Raw genomic sequence first — 25,629 nt, forward strand, 5'->3', positions numbered from 1 at the left:
CACAAAAATGGTTATTCCCCGCAGAATCCAACTGACTAGCAGGCATAACAGATGTTCCCTGGGAAAAAAGGTCAAGCGAACACCTCCGTTCTGCCAGCACAGCTGCTGGACACTTATTTCCCCCTAATACTCAAAGAAAAGACATTTTGCACTTATTTACCCATAGAGGACAGGTTTTGCCTACGATATCTGTTTAGCCATCTGGAATGTTTCACTGCTTCACTGTTAGTCACTACTTAAAATGGAAATATATTGTAATTGGCACAGATTGTGACTCCTGACTTCCTGCACAATAATTTTCAGAGCCTTTTCCAGTCCTCATTTACCACCAAATCCAAACTGAGAACACAGAACAGATCTTAAAATTATCTAGTAGGCAAAGACTTGATACTTCTTGGAAGCACTCCTCTTCAGAAAAGGAAATCTAAGAGGAAAGCTAATGAAATTGCCCTCTTGGTGCATTGTCCTCAGTTATGCAACTGCCAATACATCATCAGGTTCTGATACATTCAGGGGTCAACAGAACCAAATCTCACCCTGACATTTAATAATCAGAAAAGAACCAGAGGAGTCCACTGACATTTTTCTAGGGCTGGCAGTGATGGTCCTAATGTGGGACTTGCTGTACTTTCACATCTTGTTAGCTTCCTGGCCAGCAGCTAATTTAAAATGCATAGTTTTGGAATGTTAACATACCCAAGTGACACAACACACTACCAACAGGCACCTCAGGCAAGATACAGCAGCTGTTCACATGCATGTTCTTGGCCTCCTCCTCCTAGTAGGCCATGGAACTCAGTTCACACCTCTCTCTCATATCTGATGAAATTTTGTGGAACTCAGCTTTCTCCATAACCCAGGGAAGAAACCTCTAACCTCTTCCTCCTACTCTCTTTCTCAGTCCAAAGGAACAAAAGACATCACATTTTCATTGCTAAAAATTCAGTTTCTGAGCCTGCAGAGTTGCTGTGAATGGCAGCTCTTACTACTCTGACTGATCTGAAAATCATGATGCACAGATGTTGAAAAGGCCACCCTTGTGCCCCATGCAATACCTGTGGACTTATTTGATGCTCTCCGTCGAATTTCAGTCACCATCAATCGTGACACTTGAGTAGTAAACTGCAGGAGGTCAGAAAACTTCTCTGTCATTGTACTTGGAGGAGCATTTCCAAACACCTAAACCAAGAGAAAAATGGATGCATTGAAATAATTCAGTTTACAAGGATCACTACAAACTACCATGTTCCTTTGCGAAGAAGTATTCCTATGGAGATTACAAGCTTTTCTTTACATGCTGCAGCATTCATCACTGCACTGGTTTGCACAGTGCATGCTCTAAGATACGTTCAGGGTTGGAATTCAGATCTCATTCAGGGAGGTAAAATCTGATGAATGGATGGGAAAAGAGAGTTTAAGTTTTCTTGCAAGATGAAAACCCTGCAGAACCTCGAAAGACTGAGATTGCACTTAATGGGGTAAAGAACAGGTACCAGACCAAATTCTCCAACAGGACTTCTGTTTTTAAGATCAACTCCTTTACTATCTACTAAATACAAGGACATGTGTAAAGTCTTTTAAAAGGACTAAGAATTAGAACTGCCCTATTATGTCCTTCCTCAATAAACTCACAATATCAGGAAGTTTCCCATGTTGCTGATATGCCAAGGACTTACTCTCCTCTTTTGAGATCCTCCTGAACACAACAGCAGGCTTTTTTTTTTAGAAATTGTCACTTAATTCTAGTAACTTATTCTTCATGATTAAGCATTGATTTTGTTATTAAATAATGTCTTAGATCACATATAACAGGGGAAAATATGTTAACTCTGTGGTATTACACTAAGCTGTGGAAGACGATCTCAAAATGGATTAGCTAGTTGCTACAGTAATTTACTTTTCATTCAAGACTGCACAAAAAACTGAGTCTTTATCCACATTTCCAATGTAAAACTTGCACTAAAATGGTCAAAATAAACCCATGATATTCATTATCAAACAAAGCATGCAATCTCAATTATGGTATCATCACTTGTGTTAGTGCTGAAGAAACAGAATAGCCTGCTCAACCAACACCTGAACAGTCTCTGCTTGTTTAAATTTTTCTCCACTACAGATATTTATGTAACCTTCAGTAGTGTCCCTGATGAGCATAAAAGATGACAGTATTTTTCTAGCAAAACCTAAGTTCAACAGGTTACGCTGGCCTCCCAGAAGGAGGATGTGTTCTACAACAGTACAGTTGACTTGGACTCAACAGCTGCTTCACCCCTGTCTCCTTTCTCTGGGTGACCCAGTTACCCTATTACAGCTGAACTGCTGACATACTTGGCTGAGGTCATTCTCAAGTCCAGGGACATTCAGTGAAATCCATGATTACAGCCAACAGGGACACAAGGTAATTGTGGTGCCAGCTAACCTTGGAACCCCTAAGTCACTGAGGAAGACTTAAAAGGCAGAAGGAAAGAATAACCTTTGTCAAAAGTTTGACTTCTTACCTCCCTTAGTGTCAGTTGCTCTGGCACATCACAAAACAGCCAAAAATATTTGTCTACTTGAGTTGCAAAGTCATGATGAAATGGAGTCAGAAATACAACATTGAAATGGAACACTCAATTTCCTCAAAATAAAAATAATTTTCACCAAAGGCATAAGTATTTCTCATACTGGAAATCACCATTATCATTAAAGCAAGGCCCATTATCATTAAAGCAAGCAAATGGGAGACCAGACATTACAAGCAGACAACTGTTTTCTGCAGACCAAGAAAAACACCCCTCATTTGAATCACAGACTACACAACATGCCTAGAACAGACAATCCAAGTTTCCCTAAATATTTTACAAGACCTCCTTTTGCAGTTGTCTGCATCAACTCCCAATTCATCCAAAGGCCCCTAACTTCCACAAAGCTGTTAAGAAGGGAAGAAGGCCTTGAGGTTTGCATGCTCACATAACATAAGCAAGATTATCTAGACCAGAATGCACATTAGCGTCTTGTCGTCACTAATTGCTTAAAGCTCTTTCATGCAGATCAAGTGAAGAGGAAAAGCTATTGGCCCTGTTACCTGTCCTGAGCTTGCTCAGATTTGTCAGCAGTTACCAGGAAAAACAGAGAACTCAAAGTTACAGTGAAAAGTTAACTGAGGTCAAGTGGATTTTAATTAGTTGCCCCATATAACCAAGTTTGCACTATGTAGAATAAGCATCTCCACTGGATATTTACATACCCTTAGATTAAAAGTGGTAGTATAAACCAGGAATGGGATGTTACACATTTTATTAGTAAATCATCTTTTTAATATGGAAAAGCAAGGCTCTTTCAAGATAATGTAACAATGTATCACTTATTCAAAACCAGCCTCTTCACCATTCCATCCACTTTTCTCACATACTGCAGAAGCATTGCCACCACCTTGGTAGAGCAGCGCTTCCACAAACTCACTGAACTCTGAAAGGAGCCTTTTGAGTACTCTTCCATGGGGCCAATCTTTCGTTAATTATGTACCAATTTAGCTTTTCATTACTATGTGATTCATCATTCCATAAACCTCCCTGAACAATGAAGAAAAAGAAATGGTCTGTAAACCCACTTGTTAACAGAACTAGCAAGATGGTTTTATCCACAGCAGGTTTGAGACATGCTCTATCTATAAACCAAACTTAAGAATGCTTTAGCTCTGCTGAGTTTACTGATTAATAATCCTCAAAATAATAAAAAAATGAAAAGGAAATGAAGCTGTGTTTCCCACAAAACTTGAGATACCTCTGATGAAAGGAAAAAAATCAACCCCATGGCTAAGCAAGAAAGCCTCAAGAGCTCCTGGATACTCTGGTTATTTAACTGGCTGCCAGCTGCTGGCTACTTGGATGCCTCTGGGAAGCAGAGTTACTTTCTTCACTCTAGATCTTTGCACTCAGCAAAAATAATGCTTCTCCCAGGACTCTCTACTGCATTTTGTGTGCACACACAAACACACAGATTCCAACGAAACACATGGAGCTCCCACTTCCAACAGCTCAGCACTCTGGTATAAGAGACATTCTGGACTACACATAAAGGGATGGCACAGAAGTTTTGATCGGAGCTTTACAATTTGTTGGAGTTTCTCCTCCTAACACAAACATCCAAATCTTGTAACAGAAAATGCTTTTAGAATACACCACGGTAATCTCTGCTTAAGACAGTAACAGAAAAAGTACTCTATCACACTTCAAAATCTTCAACAGAATAAAGATAACCATGGAAAGTAACTGATGGATGGATTCACAGTCTGAATTTGAACGAAGTTATTAACCAATCATTTAAAACTTCTGCAGCTAAGGATTATATTTGAGAAACAAGAAAAATTTTAGAAAGGAACTTCTAATAATGTTTTCATCTTTCCTGACAGCAAAAAGTGTCCCTTCTCAGAGAAGAATTTTAGAGTGAACCAAGATTTACCAGATCTGCCACTGAAAATCTCTTCCCAGACTCTTTAGAAAATGAGATTTTTTTCTTGTACTATTTTTTATTCCAATCAGAGTTTGTCTTGCTGTGACCTGTAGCATTACTAAGCTAGCAGGATTGTTCCAAAACAAGCTGTACCATCAAGAGTTGACACTCCAGAAGACATAAAACTAGATAACTGAGGAAGCCACAGCACACTCTGTATGTGAACAGAAAAAGAAGAAGGTGGCATTAACCAGGAATCTAAAGAGGCAAACTGTGAGAGTAGAAATAGATGGCATCACAACTGCTCAGCCTCTTGAATACAGGAAAGCCTTTACATGAAATGCAAGGAAAAAAATCCCCCTATAACAGAGACAGGATGAGATCTGACTGGAAAAATCAGTTTCGTTTGGGTTACACTATCTCAGTTCATCAATGACTGGTAATAGTTACCAAGGTCTGCAAGAAAGGAAGTAGCAAGAAGGAGCAGAAACAACAACTGCTTTCCTCAGTATGTCGAACTATGATCCAGATTTTAGAGACTGAAAACTCAAGTGACTACATCATAGTTGTGGCATGAAGGACAGCTCCAAGAAGCTCACAAGCTCAGAGCAGGTAGAGCTTGAGGACAGTGATGTTAAAACTAAACAAGGAAACTGATGGGGGGAAAAATGAGGAAAGAGGAAGAAAATAGCCAGAAATAGGACTGAAAAACAAAACAGCTGGCGAACATGTAAGAATGTGCCTTCAGCACCAAGTTCACTTCAGTAAAGAAGGGTACAAAAGAGTCTCTAGGACTCAGAGAAAAGAGCCCATAAACAAAACCAGATGGATTCTGCAAAGAATAGAGACATGGGGAACCTGGGGAAGGAAAAGCTACTGCAAAAAAGGGGAAAATTGAGGAAAAGAATAGCTAAGATGCATTCATACAAACAGAAATCACAGAAACCATCAATCTGTTCAAGAATATAAATGGTACCTGAGATTACTTAGACAAGAGCTGATTTTCACAAAGTAAAAAGAAAACCTGGGGCTACTGACTTGGTTTTCAGAATGCTTCAGCACATGAGCTGAATGAAGGACAGTTAGAACAAGTGGTGCAAATACATGAAGTAACTTCAACTGGGCTTCAGCAGAGTGCAGAGGAGGAGCTGAGAATTAGGACAAAGCCAGCAAGTGGTGTAAAGGGTGGGGAGGATGTGTATTAAGAAAGAAAACAAAAAAGAGAAAAAGCAGAAACAATGGAGAAATTAAAACTTAGCTGGTTTTTTTCACCTCAGAAATCTAACTGAAGTCTTTCCTTAGACTGCTATACATGCATTGCTACACTAGTTTTACTTAAACCCAGTAATATCACCACTGCAATTTCTATAGATATGCTTCTGCCAGTAGTTACCACAAAGGCTAAGAAAAAATTCTTCTCTAACTGCACATCAGAGTTAAGTGCTGAAGAAGCTCAAGTAGAGGCATTCTGTTTTCCAGAAGCATCAGCCTCATGTAACTCCCAGGGAGAGATTTCTAAGCATAACTGCATCAAAATAATCTTGCCTTGAGCCCGTGAAGGTTAAGATTCTACTGTGCTTATTTGTAAAAACAAATCAAGAAAGTCCATAACTAAAAGGCATATAATCTAAGAAGATAAATTAAAGAGGAGGCATATGAACTGAGCTTACTTCTCCCAAACTCATAAAACAGGTTACCAGCAGAAATAAGACCTACGGCAACAGAATGGCATTCAAGTGATCCATCCACTAAAGCACACTAACTAGTAGTAGTAGATTTTCAGTAGACTGAAAATCCTAGTAATACCATGTCTTGACTAAGATTAATTTTTCTATATAGCATTGTTGTAGTTTAACCTCTACTGGAAGCCAAACACCACACTGGCTCATTGCTCTCAGGTGGAACAGGGCAGGGAAACAGCAAGGTAAAAGGTAGGAAACTCATGAGTTGAGATAAAGACACTTTAATAGGGAAAGCAAAAGCCACACAAGCAAGCAAAGCAAAACAAGGAATTCATTCACTGCTTTCCATGGGCAAGCGTGCCCAGCCTTCTCCAGGACAGCAGGGCCCCATCGTGGGTAACAGTGACTTGGGAAGACAAATCACTTTGAACATCCCCTCCACCTCCCTCCCCTTCCTGCCCCTGTTTTATATGCTGAGGCTGACATTGTATGTGGGGGATATCCACTGGGTCAGCTGGGGTCACTGAGTCTCCTCCCAGTTCCATTTGCATTCCCAGCCTCTTCACTGGTGGAGTGGAGTGAGGAGCAGAAAGGCCTTGCCTCTGAGTAAGCACTGCTCAGCAATAACTAAAACATCCCCATATTGTTAGCATTATTTCCAGCAAAAATCCAAAACACAGCCTACACTAGCTACTATAAGGAAAATTAACTCTATCCCAGCAAAACCAGCACAAGCATGCAAGCAGCTCAGTGTCTAACACCTTCATAAAGCCATACTTTCAACAAACATCCTTTTAGTTTTTGGCTTATTCCAGTTCTCTGAGGTAGCACATACAAGCACAACTCTATCACCCAAGAAGTAAAGAGTAAGAGCACACAGTGGGGAAAAAACCAGAAAGCTAGATGTGTACCTACTGGTATTTTACAACCCTAAAACTACCATCAAAATTATTATTCACAGTAACCTGGAAGGGTAACTGACTGATATAAGACATCAGGAGGATTTAGTTCCTATTAATTCCAGTGACAGTTGCCATAGTTCTGCCTCAAAACAAAATCTCTGCCTAAGTACAAGGGAGTAGTGAAATATAAATGCCACACTAGAAGTGGCTATTATACATTCCCTATAGATTGCTTGTTCAAAATCTCCCTTGTCCATGAAAGGAGATTCAGACTCAATACATATAAAAAGGCCTATAAGAATATATCACATGAGAAATTAAAATTGTTGAGCTCATGTAACCTACAAAAACCAAGCTGACAGGACATATTATGATTGCTATCTCTAAATATGCATCAGTACAAAAAATGCAAAGAAGGGAGAAGAGCTATTTAGACTCAAGGAGAGTGCTGTCACACAAAAAAGTGGGTATAAACTTACTCCCAAAGTTTAGGTTGGAAATCAGATGACTGTAATAGCAGTGAGCTGCAGTGAACTGCAGAAAAGCTGCCAGCCTACATGCATCTGTGGATTGCTCTTGAGAAAAAGTGATAAGAAAAGGAAATCTCCAAAGGTAAGTTTATCCCCTAACACAAAACTGTGTGAGGAGAAGGGGAAAATTGAAAGGATGTCAATGGGAGAAAACCTATTATGCTAGAACCAAAGGGTCTTGGGAATACAAAATATGAGCAAACAATTCAAATAAAGAAAACACTTCTTGCAAATTGCCCGGCTTACCCTGTTGAACACAGGTAACATCATGTAAAGTTTTTCTTCCTGCTCTTTCTGGGTCATGTGCCGTGGAGGATGACAGAGCTCCGTGAAGAGGCGCCGCAGATGCATCAGGCCCAGCGCGTTGTCCTGGGGGCTGCACTCTTCCTGCCGGGGCCGGCCCATGATCCTCTTCACCATATTCATCTTGGCTGACTTCTGGAAGCTCCCTTGTATCCTGTTCAGTACAGAAAAGGAACTTGCTGAGTACAAGAGACTGAGGCATTATTCCAGTAAAGCCTTCAAATACATAGCACCCTCTCTCACAATAAATACCACACTGGAGTTAAGAGCATTAGCTAATTTTACATGCCAGGCATTGGATTAGGAGAATTTAAAGCCAACAGTTTGAAACAGCAAACATCTGATATTCTCCAGCAGAAAGCATGGCTGACCAGGCTTTGAACACTCCAAAATGCTTTGGTACTTTTTATCGGATGAGTTTTACGATCCTTTGGTGCCCATCCCACAGCATTTACAACAGTGTTATCTACATAATGCAAAATATTCTCAAATTAATTCTAGAATAAAAACAGTACTTTAAAATCTAATCACACAAGACCTTCCAACTCTCTCAGACATCGGCTTTATCATACAGAGACAAGCATAGATTTTTTTCCTGACTTTCCTGTGGCAAGGAGACAAAGCTATCCAGTGGAGCTGTTGTTCATCTCACCCCTCAGCTACTGGCTCTGCAGAATAACACCTCAGTCTTCAAAACATGGACCAAGTCTTCCAACTTTGCAACTGAAGTCTATCGGGCAGGACCTTGCATGAGAGGTGTGAGGGTCAGAACGGATAAATCCCTAAACAGATGCAATCACTCGGATACTGCAGCAAAAGGGACTAATCTCACAACCATGTTCACATTAGGCAAGGAATAAAGGGAATACATGGAAAACAGTTTCTGCTCCATATATAAAGTAAGGACCACCAACAATTAAATACTCCACAGAATTGCAATGCCTACATCTCACTGCTTAAATGCAGCCAAAAAAACCAAAGGTCAGTAACAGCTGTAAAAATTATTCAAGAGTAGAAAATGCCTTCCAGCAAGAAACTTAAAGAACTTATTATTTAAATTATCAAAAAGAGAGGTTACCACAAAGGGTCAATTAACAAAAAGAGAAGTGATGATTCCAAAGGTGCTGTGATTAGAGTAACAATGGGAAAGTAGACTTTACTGAAGAACTCCAACCCAAAGATTAAGTTGTGATGAAAGACTGTAGCTGGATGCTAAAGCCAGCAAAATAGCATCAGTAACAAACTGGAGCTATGCTTGTAAAAGTGAAGGCAATTAACTACCAATAAGAAACATTAATAAAAGAAAAATATTCTCTCTGTAACCCAAGAAAGAGATACCTTTTTGGAACATGTTCATAAAATGTATTCATAAAGTATTTTACTAACACATAGTAAAACATTAGGAACTAAAGCTAATGAACATTTTAGTACCATGTAAAAAACAATTCATGAAATGAGAAGTCATCAAAAAAGCTAAGCTAAGTTACAAGCCAGCAGCTCTAAGTCCATGCTAGAAATGTGCACTGGCTTTTCACAACTGAGAAAAATTTAGATAGAGCTGGGTGTTGTCTTTTAGCATATTGTTCTTAAGAAATAACATAGGTAAGACTTCAAATCAGCATTAATCATTCAGCTAAAAATAAACACAGTTTCCTCCAGAAACCCATAGCTTTTCCAAAACTCCTCACTTTGAGGATGCTTCTCTTGCTGTAACAGGTAGACTAACAGAACATCTGAGCTCAAAGACCCAAACCTTCACTGCTTAAGCAGCAGGAAAAAAGCCTGCATCTTCTTTTCAACAAAATCTTTTAAATTTCTTTTTATGATTCACAAAATGCTGAGAACTTATATACCCACCCAAAATTCATATTGTCATCAAATTCATGACTGTTGTGGACTTCTGCTTGTGTGGCCAATTTTTCTTTTAAATTCTATTGCTTTATTCAGCCTAACACCTAAAACAGAAATTTACACTGGTTCAACCACACACTTCTAATTATAGATCTGACAAGTTTTGTGTAGTCAGAGAAGTCTAAATAAACGTTACACACCATTTTCCTAGTATAAAGGAGCCTACTGGAATGGAATTCCACAGCTGTGATCTATTTACCTCCATCAGGGCAGTTAACCCCAAGGGATGACAAATGCAGAGAACAATTGCAAAGTACTCACTTCCTCAACACAGTCATGGTGCCTCCTGTCTATTCCCCACTACAAGGTATTCAACTTCAACATAAATGAGGGGAGGGGAAGGGAGGGGAGGAGAGGATGTAATACCAATTGACTATTTTTTTTTTTTTCTCCAGAATTAACCAAATTCCAAAGTAGATACTACTTCTGGAATTATTCCAGAGTTGTCTCCTACTGTGTTTCTCTCTTATTAGAAAAAATGCTAGTGTGGGCTCCAGGCAATGTCATCTGAAATACATTGTACATAAAAGCTGAAAGAATTCCTGTGATTTATTTTCCAAATACAGTGATATTTTCTCTGATTATCACAGCACAGATTATCTATGGGAAGAGAGCTGTTGGCTCTGGGATCTCCCGCATTAGGCCCAAATCATAGATATGTGAAAGTGAACAATGAAAGAACAGTGTTATATTGCTACTTCATCTTGTACAAATATTTTGACTGATACTTTCCTTGTTTAGAATTAGGCCTGCAGAAGAGAAAGCAGTACACCCAAACCTTTTACTATAAACAAAAAGTATCTAGAAAAAAGGGTGCTCCTAGTCTAAATGAAAGCATCTGCATAATCCTCAGTCAGTTGCAACCACCACATGTGACTTGAATTTAGCATTAAGACCTGGCAGACCCTTAATGTCAAAAATTAAAAGATTCCAGTATTTTCAGTAACAGCCACTTCACCTGCTCACAACTGCTTGTTTACAGCACATGACAATCAAGCACCCTGCACAGTAATTAAGACAAGCAAACTCAAAAGTTAGGGAACACTGGTCTTGTAAATGATTGTGGAGCTTGAATTTGGCCTGGCTCTGCACATGCAGTAGAGTCTTATATTGCACACTCACTTCCTATAGTCCCCAAACAACCTCCTGCCTCTCTCAGCAGATGCTTCCTGAGCAGCTGGTTGGTATTTTGTTACTTGCTCCCTCTGAGCATGATGCTACACCTTGATTCCTACAACCTGGACTGAAAGGCTGCTCTGCAGACCCAGCAGTGCATTTCCTCAGGCATCAGAATGCATCACAACTAATAAACCAACTTCCTTTCACAGATATGCCCCACAGCACAGGCACTGCAACAGCCTCAATATCCACACAATGAACACACATCCTCCCTTATGCTAAAATTGATGATGTCTAATAATATGGTATCTATTTGAAGATGCTTTGGAGAGCAGCTAATCCTTCAATCTTGTAATCTTCAATCTTTCTGCTTGCTTGCGTTGTGTCCCTTAGAGACCAGCTGATGTCCTTCTCCTCTCAGCTTGTGATCTTAGAGCTAAACATCCAGTACACCCAGATGCAATTAGAGGGCAGCTCCAAAAACCTCAAGAGGTGTTTTATGGAAGTGACAAGGACAGAAAACTGTTCTCAGCACAGGAGTCTCTTCCCTACCTTGCATTCCCTCTTCTGGCACATACATCCCACTGCTGCCCCACATTCTGTACTACACAGCCCTGATGAGTTTCTTCCCCCAGCAGGTCCAAGCAGGCACACTCTTCGTAGGGAACCTATGAGTTGGACATTCCAGCTTTTTAAACTGAGGAACAAGTTAGAAGTTCTTATGAAAGAGCAAACTAAGCAAGTGGAAATTCTATGATGCAGCCCCACCGCGACAGGCACGTAGTTTATCAGAAGGATTGAAGCATTTCAGCCTATTGTACCCACCTTCTGCTACTAGAGCTAAAAATATGAGTTAATGGCAGTTGCAGAGCATCATGTTCTGTATGGACCAAGACTAAAATAAGATACTCGATGAGTAGATTACAAACACACACAATAAAACCACTGCTCTTATAATAAACATTACAGTTTTCTCTTACTGGTAGAAGCAGAAGAATCTCCATGTGAGGAGAAATGAAGCAAGCAGTGAAAGCACAGCATAAGCATCCTCACTTTAAAAACTGCCCTTTGTTTTTTTCCACAGGCTGTCAGATGTCTGCATATTTCCTCATGAGCATAAGCGAGGCTGACTCACTTGAACAGCTCTGATATAAAGCCATTCACCAAGGTTCTTCACTTTTCTGTTAAATTTATATGGGAATCGCACAAGATGAACCTGTGAGATTCTCCAGCAGTTTCACAGGAGTTCGTGTAAGAGCTAATTTCTACCCTTCAAAATATTTTAAAGTGTTTTCTACCATTAGTGGAAGCTATTGGAAAAATGACCATAAATTATGTTACAGAAAATACCAACAACTTACAAAGCTCAAAGACAGACACTACAAGAAAAGCACAACACACACACATTATCATTAACGAGAGTTAGGGTATGATACTGTATGGGTAATACTATTACAGCTATCAAAACATCTGTGAAGAAAAAAAAGTAGACATACAGAAGCTGCATGAGACACACTCATTTTCACAACAGCTATTATAAGTCCAAGCTCTGCATCTAGTTCCAAAAGGATATTATTTAAATAAGCAGCTAGGTAATTAACTGCTTAGTAATTACAGTCACAAGTGCCTGTTTCTCCAGGCACTATATTGTTATTACATTAGCAGCTTACCAGTGAAACAGGAATCAACTTCTTTCTTTGCAGATTATAATGGGAGACCAGTATATACCTCCACCCCAACTATCTCAGGAAAATGAAATTGAAGTCTTCCTGCTATACTCAATCACAGAAGTCCATCAGAATCAGTAAATTCCACACCTGACAGTTCCCTCCCCACTAGGTCTGTTACTTCTTTCCTGAATTTCAGGTTCCCTACCCATGTAGTGGGTACTAACCTTCTGAAGATGATCATCAATTTGCACTATTCAAAAGGACATTGTCTGGCCTTCAAAGCAAACAATAAAGAGCTGTTACTGGCTAGAAACACATCCATTTTTGCTTAGAACTGAGCAGGAATTAAAAATTCTCTTTGTAGACAAAAACATCAGTAGGAGGGGAAGTGAGGAATGCAACTACTTCCTTCCATTCCCTTTCCCCTCACCAGTCCTGCCACCAAACACAAAACAACTACTCACACACAAATAAAATCATGCACAAGTAAGCTGTGCTGTTGAAAAGGATGCCATGAGCTCTCCCTGGCACACATGCGTTTGGAGAATGTTGTCTGGTAAGAGAGGGCCTGAAGTAAATCTCATATTCTGCCCTGGTAATAAAAGTGCCTACTCCCATACTATGATTTCCTCTTGTTAAACATCCAGTCATCTGGCTGAAACAGGAACTATTTCGTTCAGAAATCTTCCCAACATGAAAACACCACCAACTCCCACTCCAGCTTTTAAGTATTGCTAAGTATCATTAAGGAAGTTAAGGAAGGTGAACAGGCAAGGATATGCAAGGTCACACTATTATTTCAAAGTCATGACTTTTGTGTGTATGGTTTGGCTTTTTTCCTCCTTTGCACTGAAAATTTATCTTAAGCAACCTTATGTTACCACCTAAAAACAATCTTGACCTTTTCAGATGAACAGAAGAGCTAATACTGGTCTGTTTCTATAGGCTGAAGAACGGCTTACAGAGGTGTCTCAGTTCACAGGGTAGTATCCAAACCTGATAATTCCATGCAGCTATTTTTTGCTTTAACCCCTCTAAGGAACAAACAAACAAAAAAGCCTTGCTATCCTTACTCAGGACATGTTTTTCCTGTTCTCTGAACTCCAGTCAGATGACAGCTAAAGATAAAATTTCTCTGTTATTTGCAATATTAGAAATGCTATTCTTATGCTCAATCTGACCTTAATGCCTTGAAATCTCTGCAAAAACAAAAATTCCTAATGCTTCAACAAATATGAAGAACTTTAGTAACTGTTTATTGAGAAAGACAAAGATATAAAACATGGACTATCAGTCTTCTTCGATTTCCCACAAATTATTCATGATAATGACACATAATAGCAAGTGCTGATAGAGTCGATTTCCTGTGATTTGTACCCTCCTGAAGGTTAATGTTTTATATTCAGTGCAAAAGGACAACAATTAAATAACAGTGATACTTTTGACCTATGCTGCATGGATGGACGAGAGCTGTCTTGCTAAAGACTAATAACGCACATATTCTTACTTAGTAATAATTTAAATGAAAATGACCTTTAGTTATATCAACTTTTTACACTTAATTTTGTTCAAATAAGAAAATAAAATACTGCTTTTGACTTCTGCAAATAACCTGTTTTTTCCTGACATACCGTGTAAAGCTTGTATCTAGAAGATAACTCTGTCACTGCATTTTCTAGGGCTTTAATAACCACATTTCCCAAAATTACTTGCACTACTATAACAAAATATTTCCAGGCTACAAACACTTCTTCTGCCACCTCTGAAAAATAAAGCCTGTAAACCAAAGTATTAAATCCTACACCAGCTCAAAACAGTGTGTAGTACTTCTCCAAACTGCAGCTGAAGTTGCATCACTTTTCTTCGTTGCTATCTCTGTGCAAGAAAAGCACAGACAACTTCGAAACCTTGAGTGAAGTCTCACAATCCAGACTGCCCTTGGGAATGAAGAGCCTGCTTCAACATCATTGTTCAGAGCAAAAGCACAGAACAGTAGTTACCTGACAGGAAGGATTACCCATTCACATGTGGAGGCAAAGGATGTGACTGCAATCATTGCCCACAGACATCTGGGGATGGTGTACAAAACTCAGGCTTTGATGAAACAGAAGGGAGCTACAAGTTACTTTTACAGAGAGTAAAGACGAGACAGTGCACAAGGAAGCAAATGTGTGCCACCTTTTCCTACGAGGAACAAATCTGTCCACACTGCATCTAGAATGTGATTTTTGGCCGGATGATGATAATTCCACTTCCTACATCTTTACTTAGCACTCATTATGATCTGTCATCACCGTGAACCCAATTCTCAGTACTGTTTTTCTTTGAGGAAGCCTTTAACAAGACTTAAGGACTTCCATTTTCTCAGCTCAGTAATAAACTGATAACCAAGCTTAAGAATTGAAAATGCTGAAAAAGCAAACTGCCAGAAAGCTCAAATAAAGGCTATTTAGACTGGAGACACGTTGATTTAAGGTGTCTGCCTTTCCACACTTTACATATTTTTTAACTAAAATGAAAGATGAATTCTTATTTTGTCTCAAACTATCACACACAATCCTGAGAATCAAAAGGTAAATCTGCTGTTGTAAACATTTGAATAGCTAAATCCACCACTTGTTTAAAAGCAGCTTTTGAAAAATGTCAAGGGAACTGAATGAGTAATTTTCACTTTTCAGAAGCCAAATGGAACGTAATGAATATTGTATCCAGCTAGGAGGAGCAGAAAACCTCATCTTTGAGGTATCTGTAACAGATGGTTCTCATTTCTTCACAAGATCAAGAAATACCATCCAACCAACCCTAAGGCTACCTGAAATCCATATTTGACTGCTGGGTTCTACAGACTTTCATCTCTGAATTTCAATGCAAAGTCTTAAACCACATCATCTGCATATAAACACAGATCTGATCTCCAAAAACCAGTTTAGGTTTGCTAGCCATCAAAGAAGGTGGAAAATTCCATACCTCAAACTTGCTCCATGGTATCTGCTTAGGTTGCAAAAAAACCACCAATATTTACACCAGAAAAAGGTTTTCAGTAATTCATGCAAGGCAGAAATATATTGCCGTTGCAGGACTAAGGACCAAATAACTCTTTATGTGTAAAAGAAACCTTTCTGCTTTACGAGATGAGGAATGGTCACTCCAGAAAATAAATCAATCTTGCCATGTTTCATTACCCCTAATCATCACTTACAGTGAAGATCAAAGTACAGGGCTCCGTGCAGGTATTATGTTAGAAAGGAGACACCTGCATTAGCACCTTCAGGTGGCTCATTCATAGACATCCAGTCTCCAAGAAACCATTTGCCCCTGCTTGTGCAATCATACCATTGAGACATTTTTTCCACTCCTCTTGACCTGTTCCAGTGTGGTCTCAAAGCCGGCAATCCAGTTCTGAGTGCCACAAAGTCTGAACTAGCTCTGGACATACAATTCCTCCTCTACTCAAGGAATGCAAAGGACATTTTTTTACCAGAAAAAATATGCTAACCGAGGAGATAAAAATATGTGTAACACAAAAATCCTGACAGGCAGAAGCAAAGTCCAACTTGGCTGGAGCAGACACAAAACATGACAAAAATAGAGACATTGCTCACCAACATGTATTTTTGAAACACTTATTTATAGAAAAATGATGCCTAGTAAGTTAACAGGTTTTCTACTGAGGGAACAGAAATTCTTTTCTTCAGGGTAACCAGTATGAATACATTATAAACCCAGCAGATTACTTTTGGAACCTATAATTTGTGAGATTAATGTTCATCTGGAACTTTGTAACTAGACATTTGAGGTGGGAATGACCCCCATTAACGCCTGCTGGTTGACAAGACAGTAGATGAGCAAACTCATAATATTCTGCAAACTTCAATACTGCTATAAACACCTGGAGCTGAAAAACACATGGAGGAAAAGTAAATACTGAAACATCAATTTCGTTTTGAACATATGCTGGCAGAGTGGAAACATGTCAGAAACATTTGTACCTCAGCAAAATTATCTGAAACAGAGGAATCAATTGGAACATTTTATCGAAGCTTATGAACCAACTAACCTATGCAGCATCAGAAAAAATATCCAGAATACCATGAAGATAGATAACGACTGGTTAAAAAACTCAAACTAAAACAGAACAGACTATTTGCTTCCTCAATATCTTTGAGAGCAACTTCTAATTTAATTCTCTACGTGTTCTGCGGTAAAATATCTTGAGCATCTTTGAATACTGGTTTTCTTGTTTTTGTTTTGTTTTCAAAAGACCTAAATAAACTGATTTGCATTAATTGGACAAACAGGATACTAGTTAGAGCCCATTGGGAATACAGCAGAACTGAAATTTTAGCTTGAAGTCCTGAACTGCATGACAATGACTAAACCATACAATTCAGGAGAGAAAATTCCAAGAAACCCCTAGAAAATACAAAAAGGGTGAGAGGATGAGAGGGGAGGGGACACACAGAGAAAAACAAACAAAAATGCAAAATAATCTGGGATCTGAGGAGACAAGCCATCCCTTGTTGGAATGCAGATATCAACAAATGCATAGGAATAATAACACTGCTCTGGAGAGTGGCTCTTGCATTCACAGTAAACCAGCAAAGAAAAAAAAAGCCTTCCTAGGAAAGTTATTGCATTCGAACCAATAGTGAAACAATGAGCCACCATCAAGAATGGGGAAGAGTGCTTTGGTCTATTCACTTTTCCAAGTAATGGGGAGTGGGAGGGTGTGGTGGGGAAGATGGGGAAGGAAACCAGCTAAACTGGAACAGGAGAGAGTCCATACATCCTCACAGTAAGGCCATGCAGGAAGCAAAGCACCCCCAAACAGGACATGGTCAGTAAGGACAACAGTGACCCTAAGCACGGTTCTCACATTTAGCTAAAAAAGGCACCGAATTTTTTAACAGGAGCACGGTCCCCATTTGTGATGCTGGTGGTAGTGGGTTTTCTTCTCAACAGCAATCTAAAGCAAAAACTTCCTGCAGCCATGTAAACCAGCCATTTATACACCAAAAAGAAAACATTTCTTCTGCCTTTAGGAAATTTGCATATGAAGGAGCAGTAAGTAGAAGCCCATTACCTTTAAAATGTCTCCATAGAGCCACCCTTGTTTCTAACAACACAGATAAGAAAAACAACAAAATGATCCTACCAGCACATGTTTGCCTGATGCAATAAAATTCCTCTCTCTGCTACCATCGAGGCAGAAAGAATGTAACAAAAACAGCACCGTATCTGCATTTAAATCACCATTAAAGGCTGGGCACAAATGCCTGTTTATTTTTGAAGTAAATAAGAGTGAACAATAATAGGAAGTAAATAAGAGTGAACAACTCCAATGTTTAAGCTGCATGTTCATAGTATTTCTAAGTGCAAAAGAAAATACAACAGCTCAAGACTTTATAATTAGCAATTCAGTCCAGAGATTAATGGAAAAGAAGCAGAAATACTTGCATACACGTTAACTATTGCCTGAAATTAGAATAGTCCAAAGGCATCCACTGAGCTCCACTGAAATGAAGTTCTGCATAGCATACAGGACAGAACTACAAGACCACTTAGGCTGGAAAAGACCCTTAAGATCATCAAGTCCAACCTCTAACCCAGCACTGCCAAGTCCACCACTAAACCATGTTCCCAACTGCCTCATCTGCACATCTTTTAAATACCTCCAGGGATGATGACTGGAGCAGCCTCTTCTCTGGGCAGCCTCTTTCAATGCTTGATAATTCCTTCTGTGAAGAACTTTTTCGAAATATCCAATCAAAGTCTTCCATGGCACAACTTGAGGACATTTGATGGCTGGGGCCAATGGGATCCTGGGGTGGACCTGGCAGACTGGGGGAGGTGATCCTGTCCCTCTACTCAGCCCTACTGAGGCCACATCTGGAGTGCTGTGCTCAATTCTGGGGTCCTTTGGACAAGACAGACAGGGAGCTACTGGAGAGGTGCAGAGGATCTGGACGATGAGGGATCTGTATTACCTCTAATGTGAGGAGGGACTGTGGAAGCTGGACCTGCTTAGTGTGGAGAAGATTGAAGGGGATCTCATTAACGCCCATAAATATCACAAAGGTGGGTGCCCAGAGAACAGTAGCAGACTCTCTGGCAGTGCTCAGTGACAGGATGTGGAGCAATGACCATAAACTAAAACACAAGAAGTTCCACCTCAACATGGAGGAAGAATTTCTTCATACTGAGGGTGGCAGAACCCTGGAACAGGCTGCCCATGGAAGTTGTGGAGACTACTTCTCTGATGACATTTCAAATCCACCTGGACGTGCTCCTGTGTCACCTGCTCCATGTGACCCTGCCTTGGCATTGGGGCTGGACTGGATGATCTCCAGAGGTCCTTTCCAACCCTAATGTTTCTGTGATTTCTTCTCATCCTGTTACTCGGGAAAGAAGACTGACACCCACCTCACTAACACTTCCTTTCAGGTAGTTGCAGAGAGCAGTGTGGTCCTCTTCAAGCCTCTTTTTCCCCAGGCTAAAGAGTCCCACTTCCCTCAGCTGCTCCTCATAGGAGGCACCCACCACCAGTGGGAAAAACAGTAAAGATTCCTATACTTTGTGTAACTAAGCAAGTATTGTAATAATGGGAGAAAAGTACTGTCTTTTCTCCTCACCTTCCCTCTCTTCTCCTCCTTCTCCTTCCCCTGACCCCTCTCTGTTGGGTGGCAGAAGATCCTCTGGGGATAACAGTCACAAATTGCAGATAAAAGCAATTCAATCCCTCTCAGTCTCATCTTCAGTCTTCAAACACCTGAGGATTGCAGGTAGAGCTAGATTACCTCCTGGGCTCCCAGGGCGGTTTTGGATCCAGCTCCACCAGACTGCACACGGAAACACATCTCAGGAGCCTAACATGGAACAAAGACAAAAGAGCTGATTGTGAACCTTTCTTTACAGAAAACAGCTCTAGCTCCTCAGTAACACAAGGACTACTGCTCCCAGAACACTGTCTTGCAGAGAAAGCCTGGGACATATCCAAGGCAGGACCGAGCTGTTTGGATTCAGAAATAGCCCATCAGAGCTACAAGGTTTCCATCCCCAGCAGTGAATGTGTCAGACAAAGGATTAAACAGGAAAAAATAAAAGAGGGGAAAGAAAAGACAAAACACCCCACAAAATAAACACTTAAGAAAAAACACAAACCTACAAAGCAGACTAAAACTGCAGACTTTAAAAGCAATATTAATTACTCAAATGAATGGATTCTTTCACTTCTCCAGTGAAATTTTTTTTCAATGGTACACTTATTAAATGATTGAAGTGGGCGTAGATATTATTGTATATTAAAGCTGGTATCTCTCATAAAGGGAAAAAGCTGCAACAGTTTAGAAAACCCATGCTTATTTTGCTCATTTTTGATTGCCAATAAAGAGGTTGGTATATTTACTATTTACCATAACTACTTTCAAAACGATTTTTGTTTTTCTCTTCATTACTCATGTTCTAGCCCTGCTTGGTAATAGTGCCTAAATAAAAGCTGTATTTCACAGTGAATAAATGATTTCCCTACACCAGTTTGCAGTGTATTACAAGATTAAATAGGACTGCTAGAAATCCCCCCAAAAGTGAGTTTCTCTAATTCAAAGAGAAAAAAAAATGAAGCCTATAGCACTCAAGAGACAGGGAAAAGACTACCTTAATATTATTTTCTCCAACTTGTTCGATTTCGTAGAACATGTGTAACATAACTGGACAACAAGCTTGCTTCACAGCACAGTGCAACTAGCCTTGCACTCAAGGCTAGTATTAGCTGTATTTTGAAAACTACCCATGTGACAAACTAAAATCAATTATTTTCTTCCTTAGCTGGGATGATAAATGTCTACTACCTACTTTTAACTTATTTCTCTAGAGCCAACATCCTAAACACAGAAAATTATGCACTGGTACATTACTCATTTTATTCAAAAATATCACTAGATTTTGACTAAATCTCTGATCAATCTTAGCTTTGGTTCAAGTTCTCCTATAACAACAACTCTGACAACAAGAGGTACAACTTCACATGTGCTAGTCATGGAATTAAACTTTAGTCTATGGGGAAAAAGTATTATGCAAAGAAATAAGAGGAGCTGGGATTCATTTAGGTCTCATCCTACCTTGAATTCTTCAAGTTCAGTGCCAGCATCTTAGTTTTCAAGTCATCCCCTTGTAAGACATTAGAGACAGGAGACAAATTCCCCTGCCTCCAAGATGCTGCCAGCCCTTGGTCAGTAAACATCCCTGTGGCAGTCAGGCGGCTCTGCCGAGCTTTGCACCACCAGCCCCCGCGAGGACTGTACCAGTGCCCAGGCGGGAGGGATTGTCAGCAAGGAGCAGCTGCTCCCTCCAGGCAGGCTGGGACTCCAAGGGAAGGGATCCCTCGTCCTTGCAATGCACAGGCCCCAGTCACTGATACAGCTGCTTCACAAAGAATAAATCCAACTCACACAAGCGCCGGATCAAGATTAAAAACTGTATGCTCAAGCAAATCGACATCTGGCCAGCAGCACAATCACGGCAAAGGAGAATGATGTACCATGGCTTACAAATTAATTTGCAAGATAACATTTTCCTGCTTCTCTTATCACACAGGAAAGTAAATACATTTCAATTTTGGTTACAATAGAACTAATTATTCTGGGGGAAAAATAAACCAAAGACAAGAGACTCTCCTTACTAAAATCTGTATCAGATACAATGTGGATTTTCTTGACTAACTCTTCTGCTTTTCAGGGCTTTCTTGGTTTGTCGTGTTTTTTTAACACTGTTTAGTATTCTAGCTTGCAATGCTACTTTCGTGCACAGCACCGTACAATCTAGAACTGCCAGGTGTTTTGTTTCAGTAACAAAAACTATTCAGAAGTGGTAGTATTTTCCAAGGAAATCCATTATGTTATCCAAACTCGCATGTTATGTCTCACCACTACACTTGCCCCTTCCCCTAGTAATAACCAAGGGTAGAGAAAACAAATTATGATTGAAGCTGCAGTTCTCTGAAAAGAATTCTCCCAGAATGACACCCAAATGGCTATAGTGGATACTGCTTTCCAACTAAAGCTAAGAGAGCTTGAGCACCCACTTAGTAAAAGCACAACTACTGACATGGAGTTTATTCACATTTTTCCCTTGGATTCACCTACACATACACATAATATTCACACTAAGGAAACAGAGTTCCTTGCTGGAGGAAAAAAACATAAAGAAGTGAACAAAAAAAAGAGACAGTAATTGTCTATAAAATGCACTGTAATGTCATTTACAGGTACAGAAATCACTGAGTAGTTATTTAATGCAAATCACTTCTTCCTCAGTGCATCTGTTGAAGTGTATGGCCTCACTTAGATGACCTGCACTGTGCTTGGCTGTTTCTGAATGCAAAGAACCTGGGGACAGAACTTGCTCCCCACAAGAGAGAAAACAAGACTTTTTCAGTTGCTATCCCTTTTCTCTGTTTTTGTGTTCCTTTTAAGCTTCGACAGTAAGCAGTGTACAGAATGAGGATAACTACTCTTATTTTCTTTTTTATTTTTAAGACAAACACAATGCAATAAACAGAGTGAAACCCACTAATATGCTGGCAAAGGCACATGAAATAATTAGGTAAATAAATGCTCAATACTAAGATTTAATTGCAACAATAGTATCAAAGCAAAGGCTTCTCTTATACATTCATATATTCCTTCACAATTTTATCCTACGTATCTTTCTTTAGTTTGATTTTACTTCTCTGTCTTCTCCTAAGGTGACCTTTTAGCAATAACAAAGAGTAAACAGTACTTCTAATATACTCTCACTGCAACATAGGCAGATGTTAGCCCACTTCTGCACTATTATTTCCTCACTTACAAAAATTGCTGCATATCAGTTTCATCTCCCAGCACTTTGAACAGTTATTCTTGCATCTACAGGAATGTGCCTTTGAGATTCCTCCCAGGCATCTTCTTGAAATTAAAATCAAACAAGGGAAAGCTCTAAAACTAGGTTTACCGTGCCTCCACTTTGTTTTAATTCATGGGACTTAGAAGTCTTTCCAAGGGACTGCCTAAGGCTTGTCTTTCACAGGCTATCGCTTATCAGCAGTGGCTCTTCCAATATTCCCCCTCCCTTTGGGACAGAAGATGGGGCATGAAACTTTCACAGCATTCTTGTAATTCCAATTACACCACTGCTGCACCGCTCTCTGCTGCTAAGGTGTATCTTCTTAATTTGTAGTTTTGCTAGCAAAACATTTGCTAGATATCAAGGAAAAAGCCATACCCCAAGAAGTCAGGAAAATAGCAGCAGGGATCACAGAAACAGAGAACAGCATCCCCACAGAGATAACCTAAACAGAGGTGGTTTTTTTGTTGTTGTTTTGTTTTGTTTTTGTTTTTTTTTTTTTTGCCTCACTATGCTTCCCATCCGCAGGAAACTATGGCATTACAGATGGGAACATGTCAGACAAGGGAGTTTCAGGCATTAATCTATTGCTAGCAAAAATTACTGACCCAGTGTGAAATATTAGTGTTTACCTCTAAGGGAGCCATGAAATGAATCTTTCATGATAACCTGACAACTGTGAGAAGAGCATTGTGCACACAACAGTATGGCACACAAACACCCCTTTCTATCACAGGGAATTTAAAACAAAGCAGTATGAAAGACTTCTCTGACACCAGCCCAAGATAACAATTATGTCGATATTTCATATCTTATTTTAAAAAAGCTCTTAAAAAAATATGGTCACTCCTCCCTACTCATACATTTTTCCCCCTGTGGCAGAATAAAGAAACTGCTACAAATAAACAAACACTTCCTTACAAGTTCTAGGTTTCAGTGCTGCAGTTTTCTAAAGGATAGAAAAGTACCATAAGTGTTGTGGGCGTTGGAAGAGGCCATCCAATGCAGTAAACTCAGCATAATTAGGTTCTGCATACTGACTGAGGTCCTTTGGTATAACAAATAAACACAGGGTGAGTTGTGTCAAGCCAACATACACACTTTGCTTACCCCAGTGACAGCTTCGTATCAACTCTCTGGACTGCCCATTCTATCTACTCCCAAACTGACCTCACCTGCACAGCTCGTAAGTAAACTCTACTCCATGTACTAAAATCTAAATCATGAGTGTCATTGTCAAATCCAGCCATGACAAGCTAGTATGGTATGGAAGCCTACTTCAAATGCTTTTCCAAGTGATCTTGAATCCCTATTAAGTGCTCTACAGAACCATTTTTAATAAATTTTGCTCCTGCAATATAGTAATTTAAGGAAGATCCCATTTAAAAAACCCAAAACACTGCACATATTACACTCAAAAGAACATCCTTCAGAACCTTATACACTTCTATTTGTATCACTTCTATCCCTTGCCTCCCTTATGCACTAATCTAATTCATCTGTCAAGGAAGCAAACTAATGAGTTTGACACAATTTTCTCCCTAGCAGATTTATGTTGTTTAGCTGTCTTCCCTTATCTCATTATCTCCTATGTGCTCATAAACTGCATCACAATTTTTACTACTATGCATGTAGCTGCAGGTAAGTCATTCCACAGCTGGAAAGAAACTCAATGTGGCCCCATGGAGAGCTCAACCCAATCAAATATAGCAGGCTTGGGTCTGAAAGAAACATAACCACAACCCTAAAACCAAGCTGTTAAGTTCTGCCAGCTCTTGGACATCCTCAGAACTGGAAGAACAGGATGCATGAAGTGCCAAGGAAATATTTACTACATAAGTATCTGAATAGCAGATTGGGATTCTAACAAGACAGTCTTCACAGAGTCACAAAATAGTCTGCATTCAACAGGTCACTTGAAACCAACTGCTTTTACTAAGTCAAGAGGGAGACTACCACGAGAGGAGATGGATCTTTCATCTTCTTTTATTCTCCATAAAGTAGTATATATGTCTCAAAAAAATCTAAACACAATAGGTTGAAGGGAGCTAGGTATTTTCTGTTAAAGTAAAAAAAAAGGCGTATTTCTGTCAGACGCCCTTGTGGACAGGTTTGTGAGTTTCGTTAATGAATAAAACATTGGAAGAAAAAAAGCAGCAGCACAGAACTAGAATTGAAAGCATTGATGTTGGAGTGGAGGATTTCACATGGAAGGACGTGCTTTGGGGTTTCTGTCTTTCTGTATGCTTTTGTTGAATTAGAAGTGATACCTCACCCTTGAACAATTTACAATTCTCAGTTTTATATGAAACAAGATAAAGATGGCAAGAATACATCAATGACTAAAGCTCTTGGTAAGAAGTAGCAGCATTTGCAGTTGTTGAGCTCTTCATGCCTCGAAGAGTGATGCCAACTAACAATTCCTTGTTTTTTCCCACTGGGTCACCTCTTCACTTTCAGTGTCTGTGACATGCTGCAGCCTTTTTTCCATTGGGTTGTTTTTCTTTTTGCTCCAAACGGGTCTGTATGTCAAAGGGTGTCCTAGCATAGCTTGGACATTACTCTTCAGTAGTCACACCACACACACACACACCTATGCTTGTAAAGTAAGCTAACAAAGATTAGAATCCTTTACCATAAAGCAGACAGATTTAATAGATTTTAACTCAACTGCTCCTATAGAAATTCACCTCTTTGCTTCAGGAGTGCACTTCAAGCCTACCTCTTCCCTCTCTCTTTCCCACTACTCCATCTAATTTACTTGCTACATTCTTGTTTCATTAGTAAAACCAAGCCTTACTGAATTTAACAGCTACACAAGTTTTTTTTTACTTCACTAGTTAAAAAGTAATCCACTGGGTGATAAATCTACTTAATCCTTGGCAACTTTCCAAAAAACATGGAAGTAAACTAGACTGAAAGTTCTAGCTGCAAAAGGAAGCCTCCTGTAGTCTGTAATATTTGTAGCAGGATTATAGAGCTCTGGGGAAAAACATTCACAGCAAGCAGTGTATACAGTTTATACAAAACCAAGTAAACTAGGATATTACACTGAAATAAAAGTCACTTGAGGCAGAAGTAGATATAACACTACCTCTGTGTGGATACAGAATGGACCCTTCCTAGCCTGTCAACTCTACTGAAGATCAGCAGTATTCTTCTCTCAAAGTAAAAATGAGAGACTTGAGAAATTCAAAGA

The 25,629-nt window shown here is 39.6% G+C and overlaps 1 protein-coding gene across 4 annotated transcripts in view; it reads right to left on the reverse strand.

Annotated features, from left to right (window-relative positions):
- The window catches only part of WDFY3 (WD repeat and FYVE domain containing 3), a 150,682-nt gene that overhangs the window by 93,095 nt on the left and 31,958 nt on the right, over positions 1–25,629 (reverse strand). For all 4 annotated transcript variants that reach the window (XM_053975347.1, XM_053975345.1, XM_053975346.1 and 1 more), the window contains exons 3-4: positions 7,795–8,005; positions 1,056–1,179 (exon numbers count right to left, since the gene is read on the reverse strand). In XM_053975347.1, the coding sequence (XP_053831322.1) occupies positions 1,056–1,179; positions 7,795–7,974 (304 nt within the window). In that variant the 5' untranslated portion in view covers positions 7,975–8,005. The remainder of the gene's footprint in view (positions 1–1,055; positions 1,180–7,794; positions 8,006–25,629) is intronic.

Source organism: Vidua macroura, chromosome 4, assembly GCF_024509145.1.
Source record: "Vidua macroura isolate BioBank_ID:100142 chromosome 4, ASM2450914v1, whole genome shotgun sequence".
Taxonomy (NCBI): domain Eukaryota; kingdom Metazoa; phylum Chordata; class Aves; order Passeriformes; family Viduidae; genus Vidua; species Vidua macroura.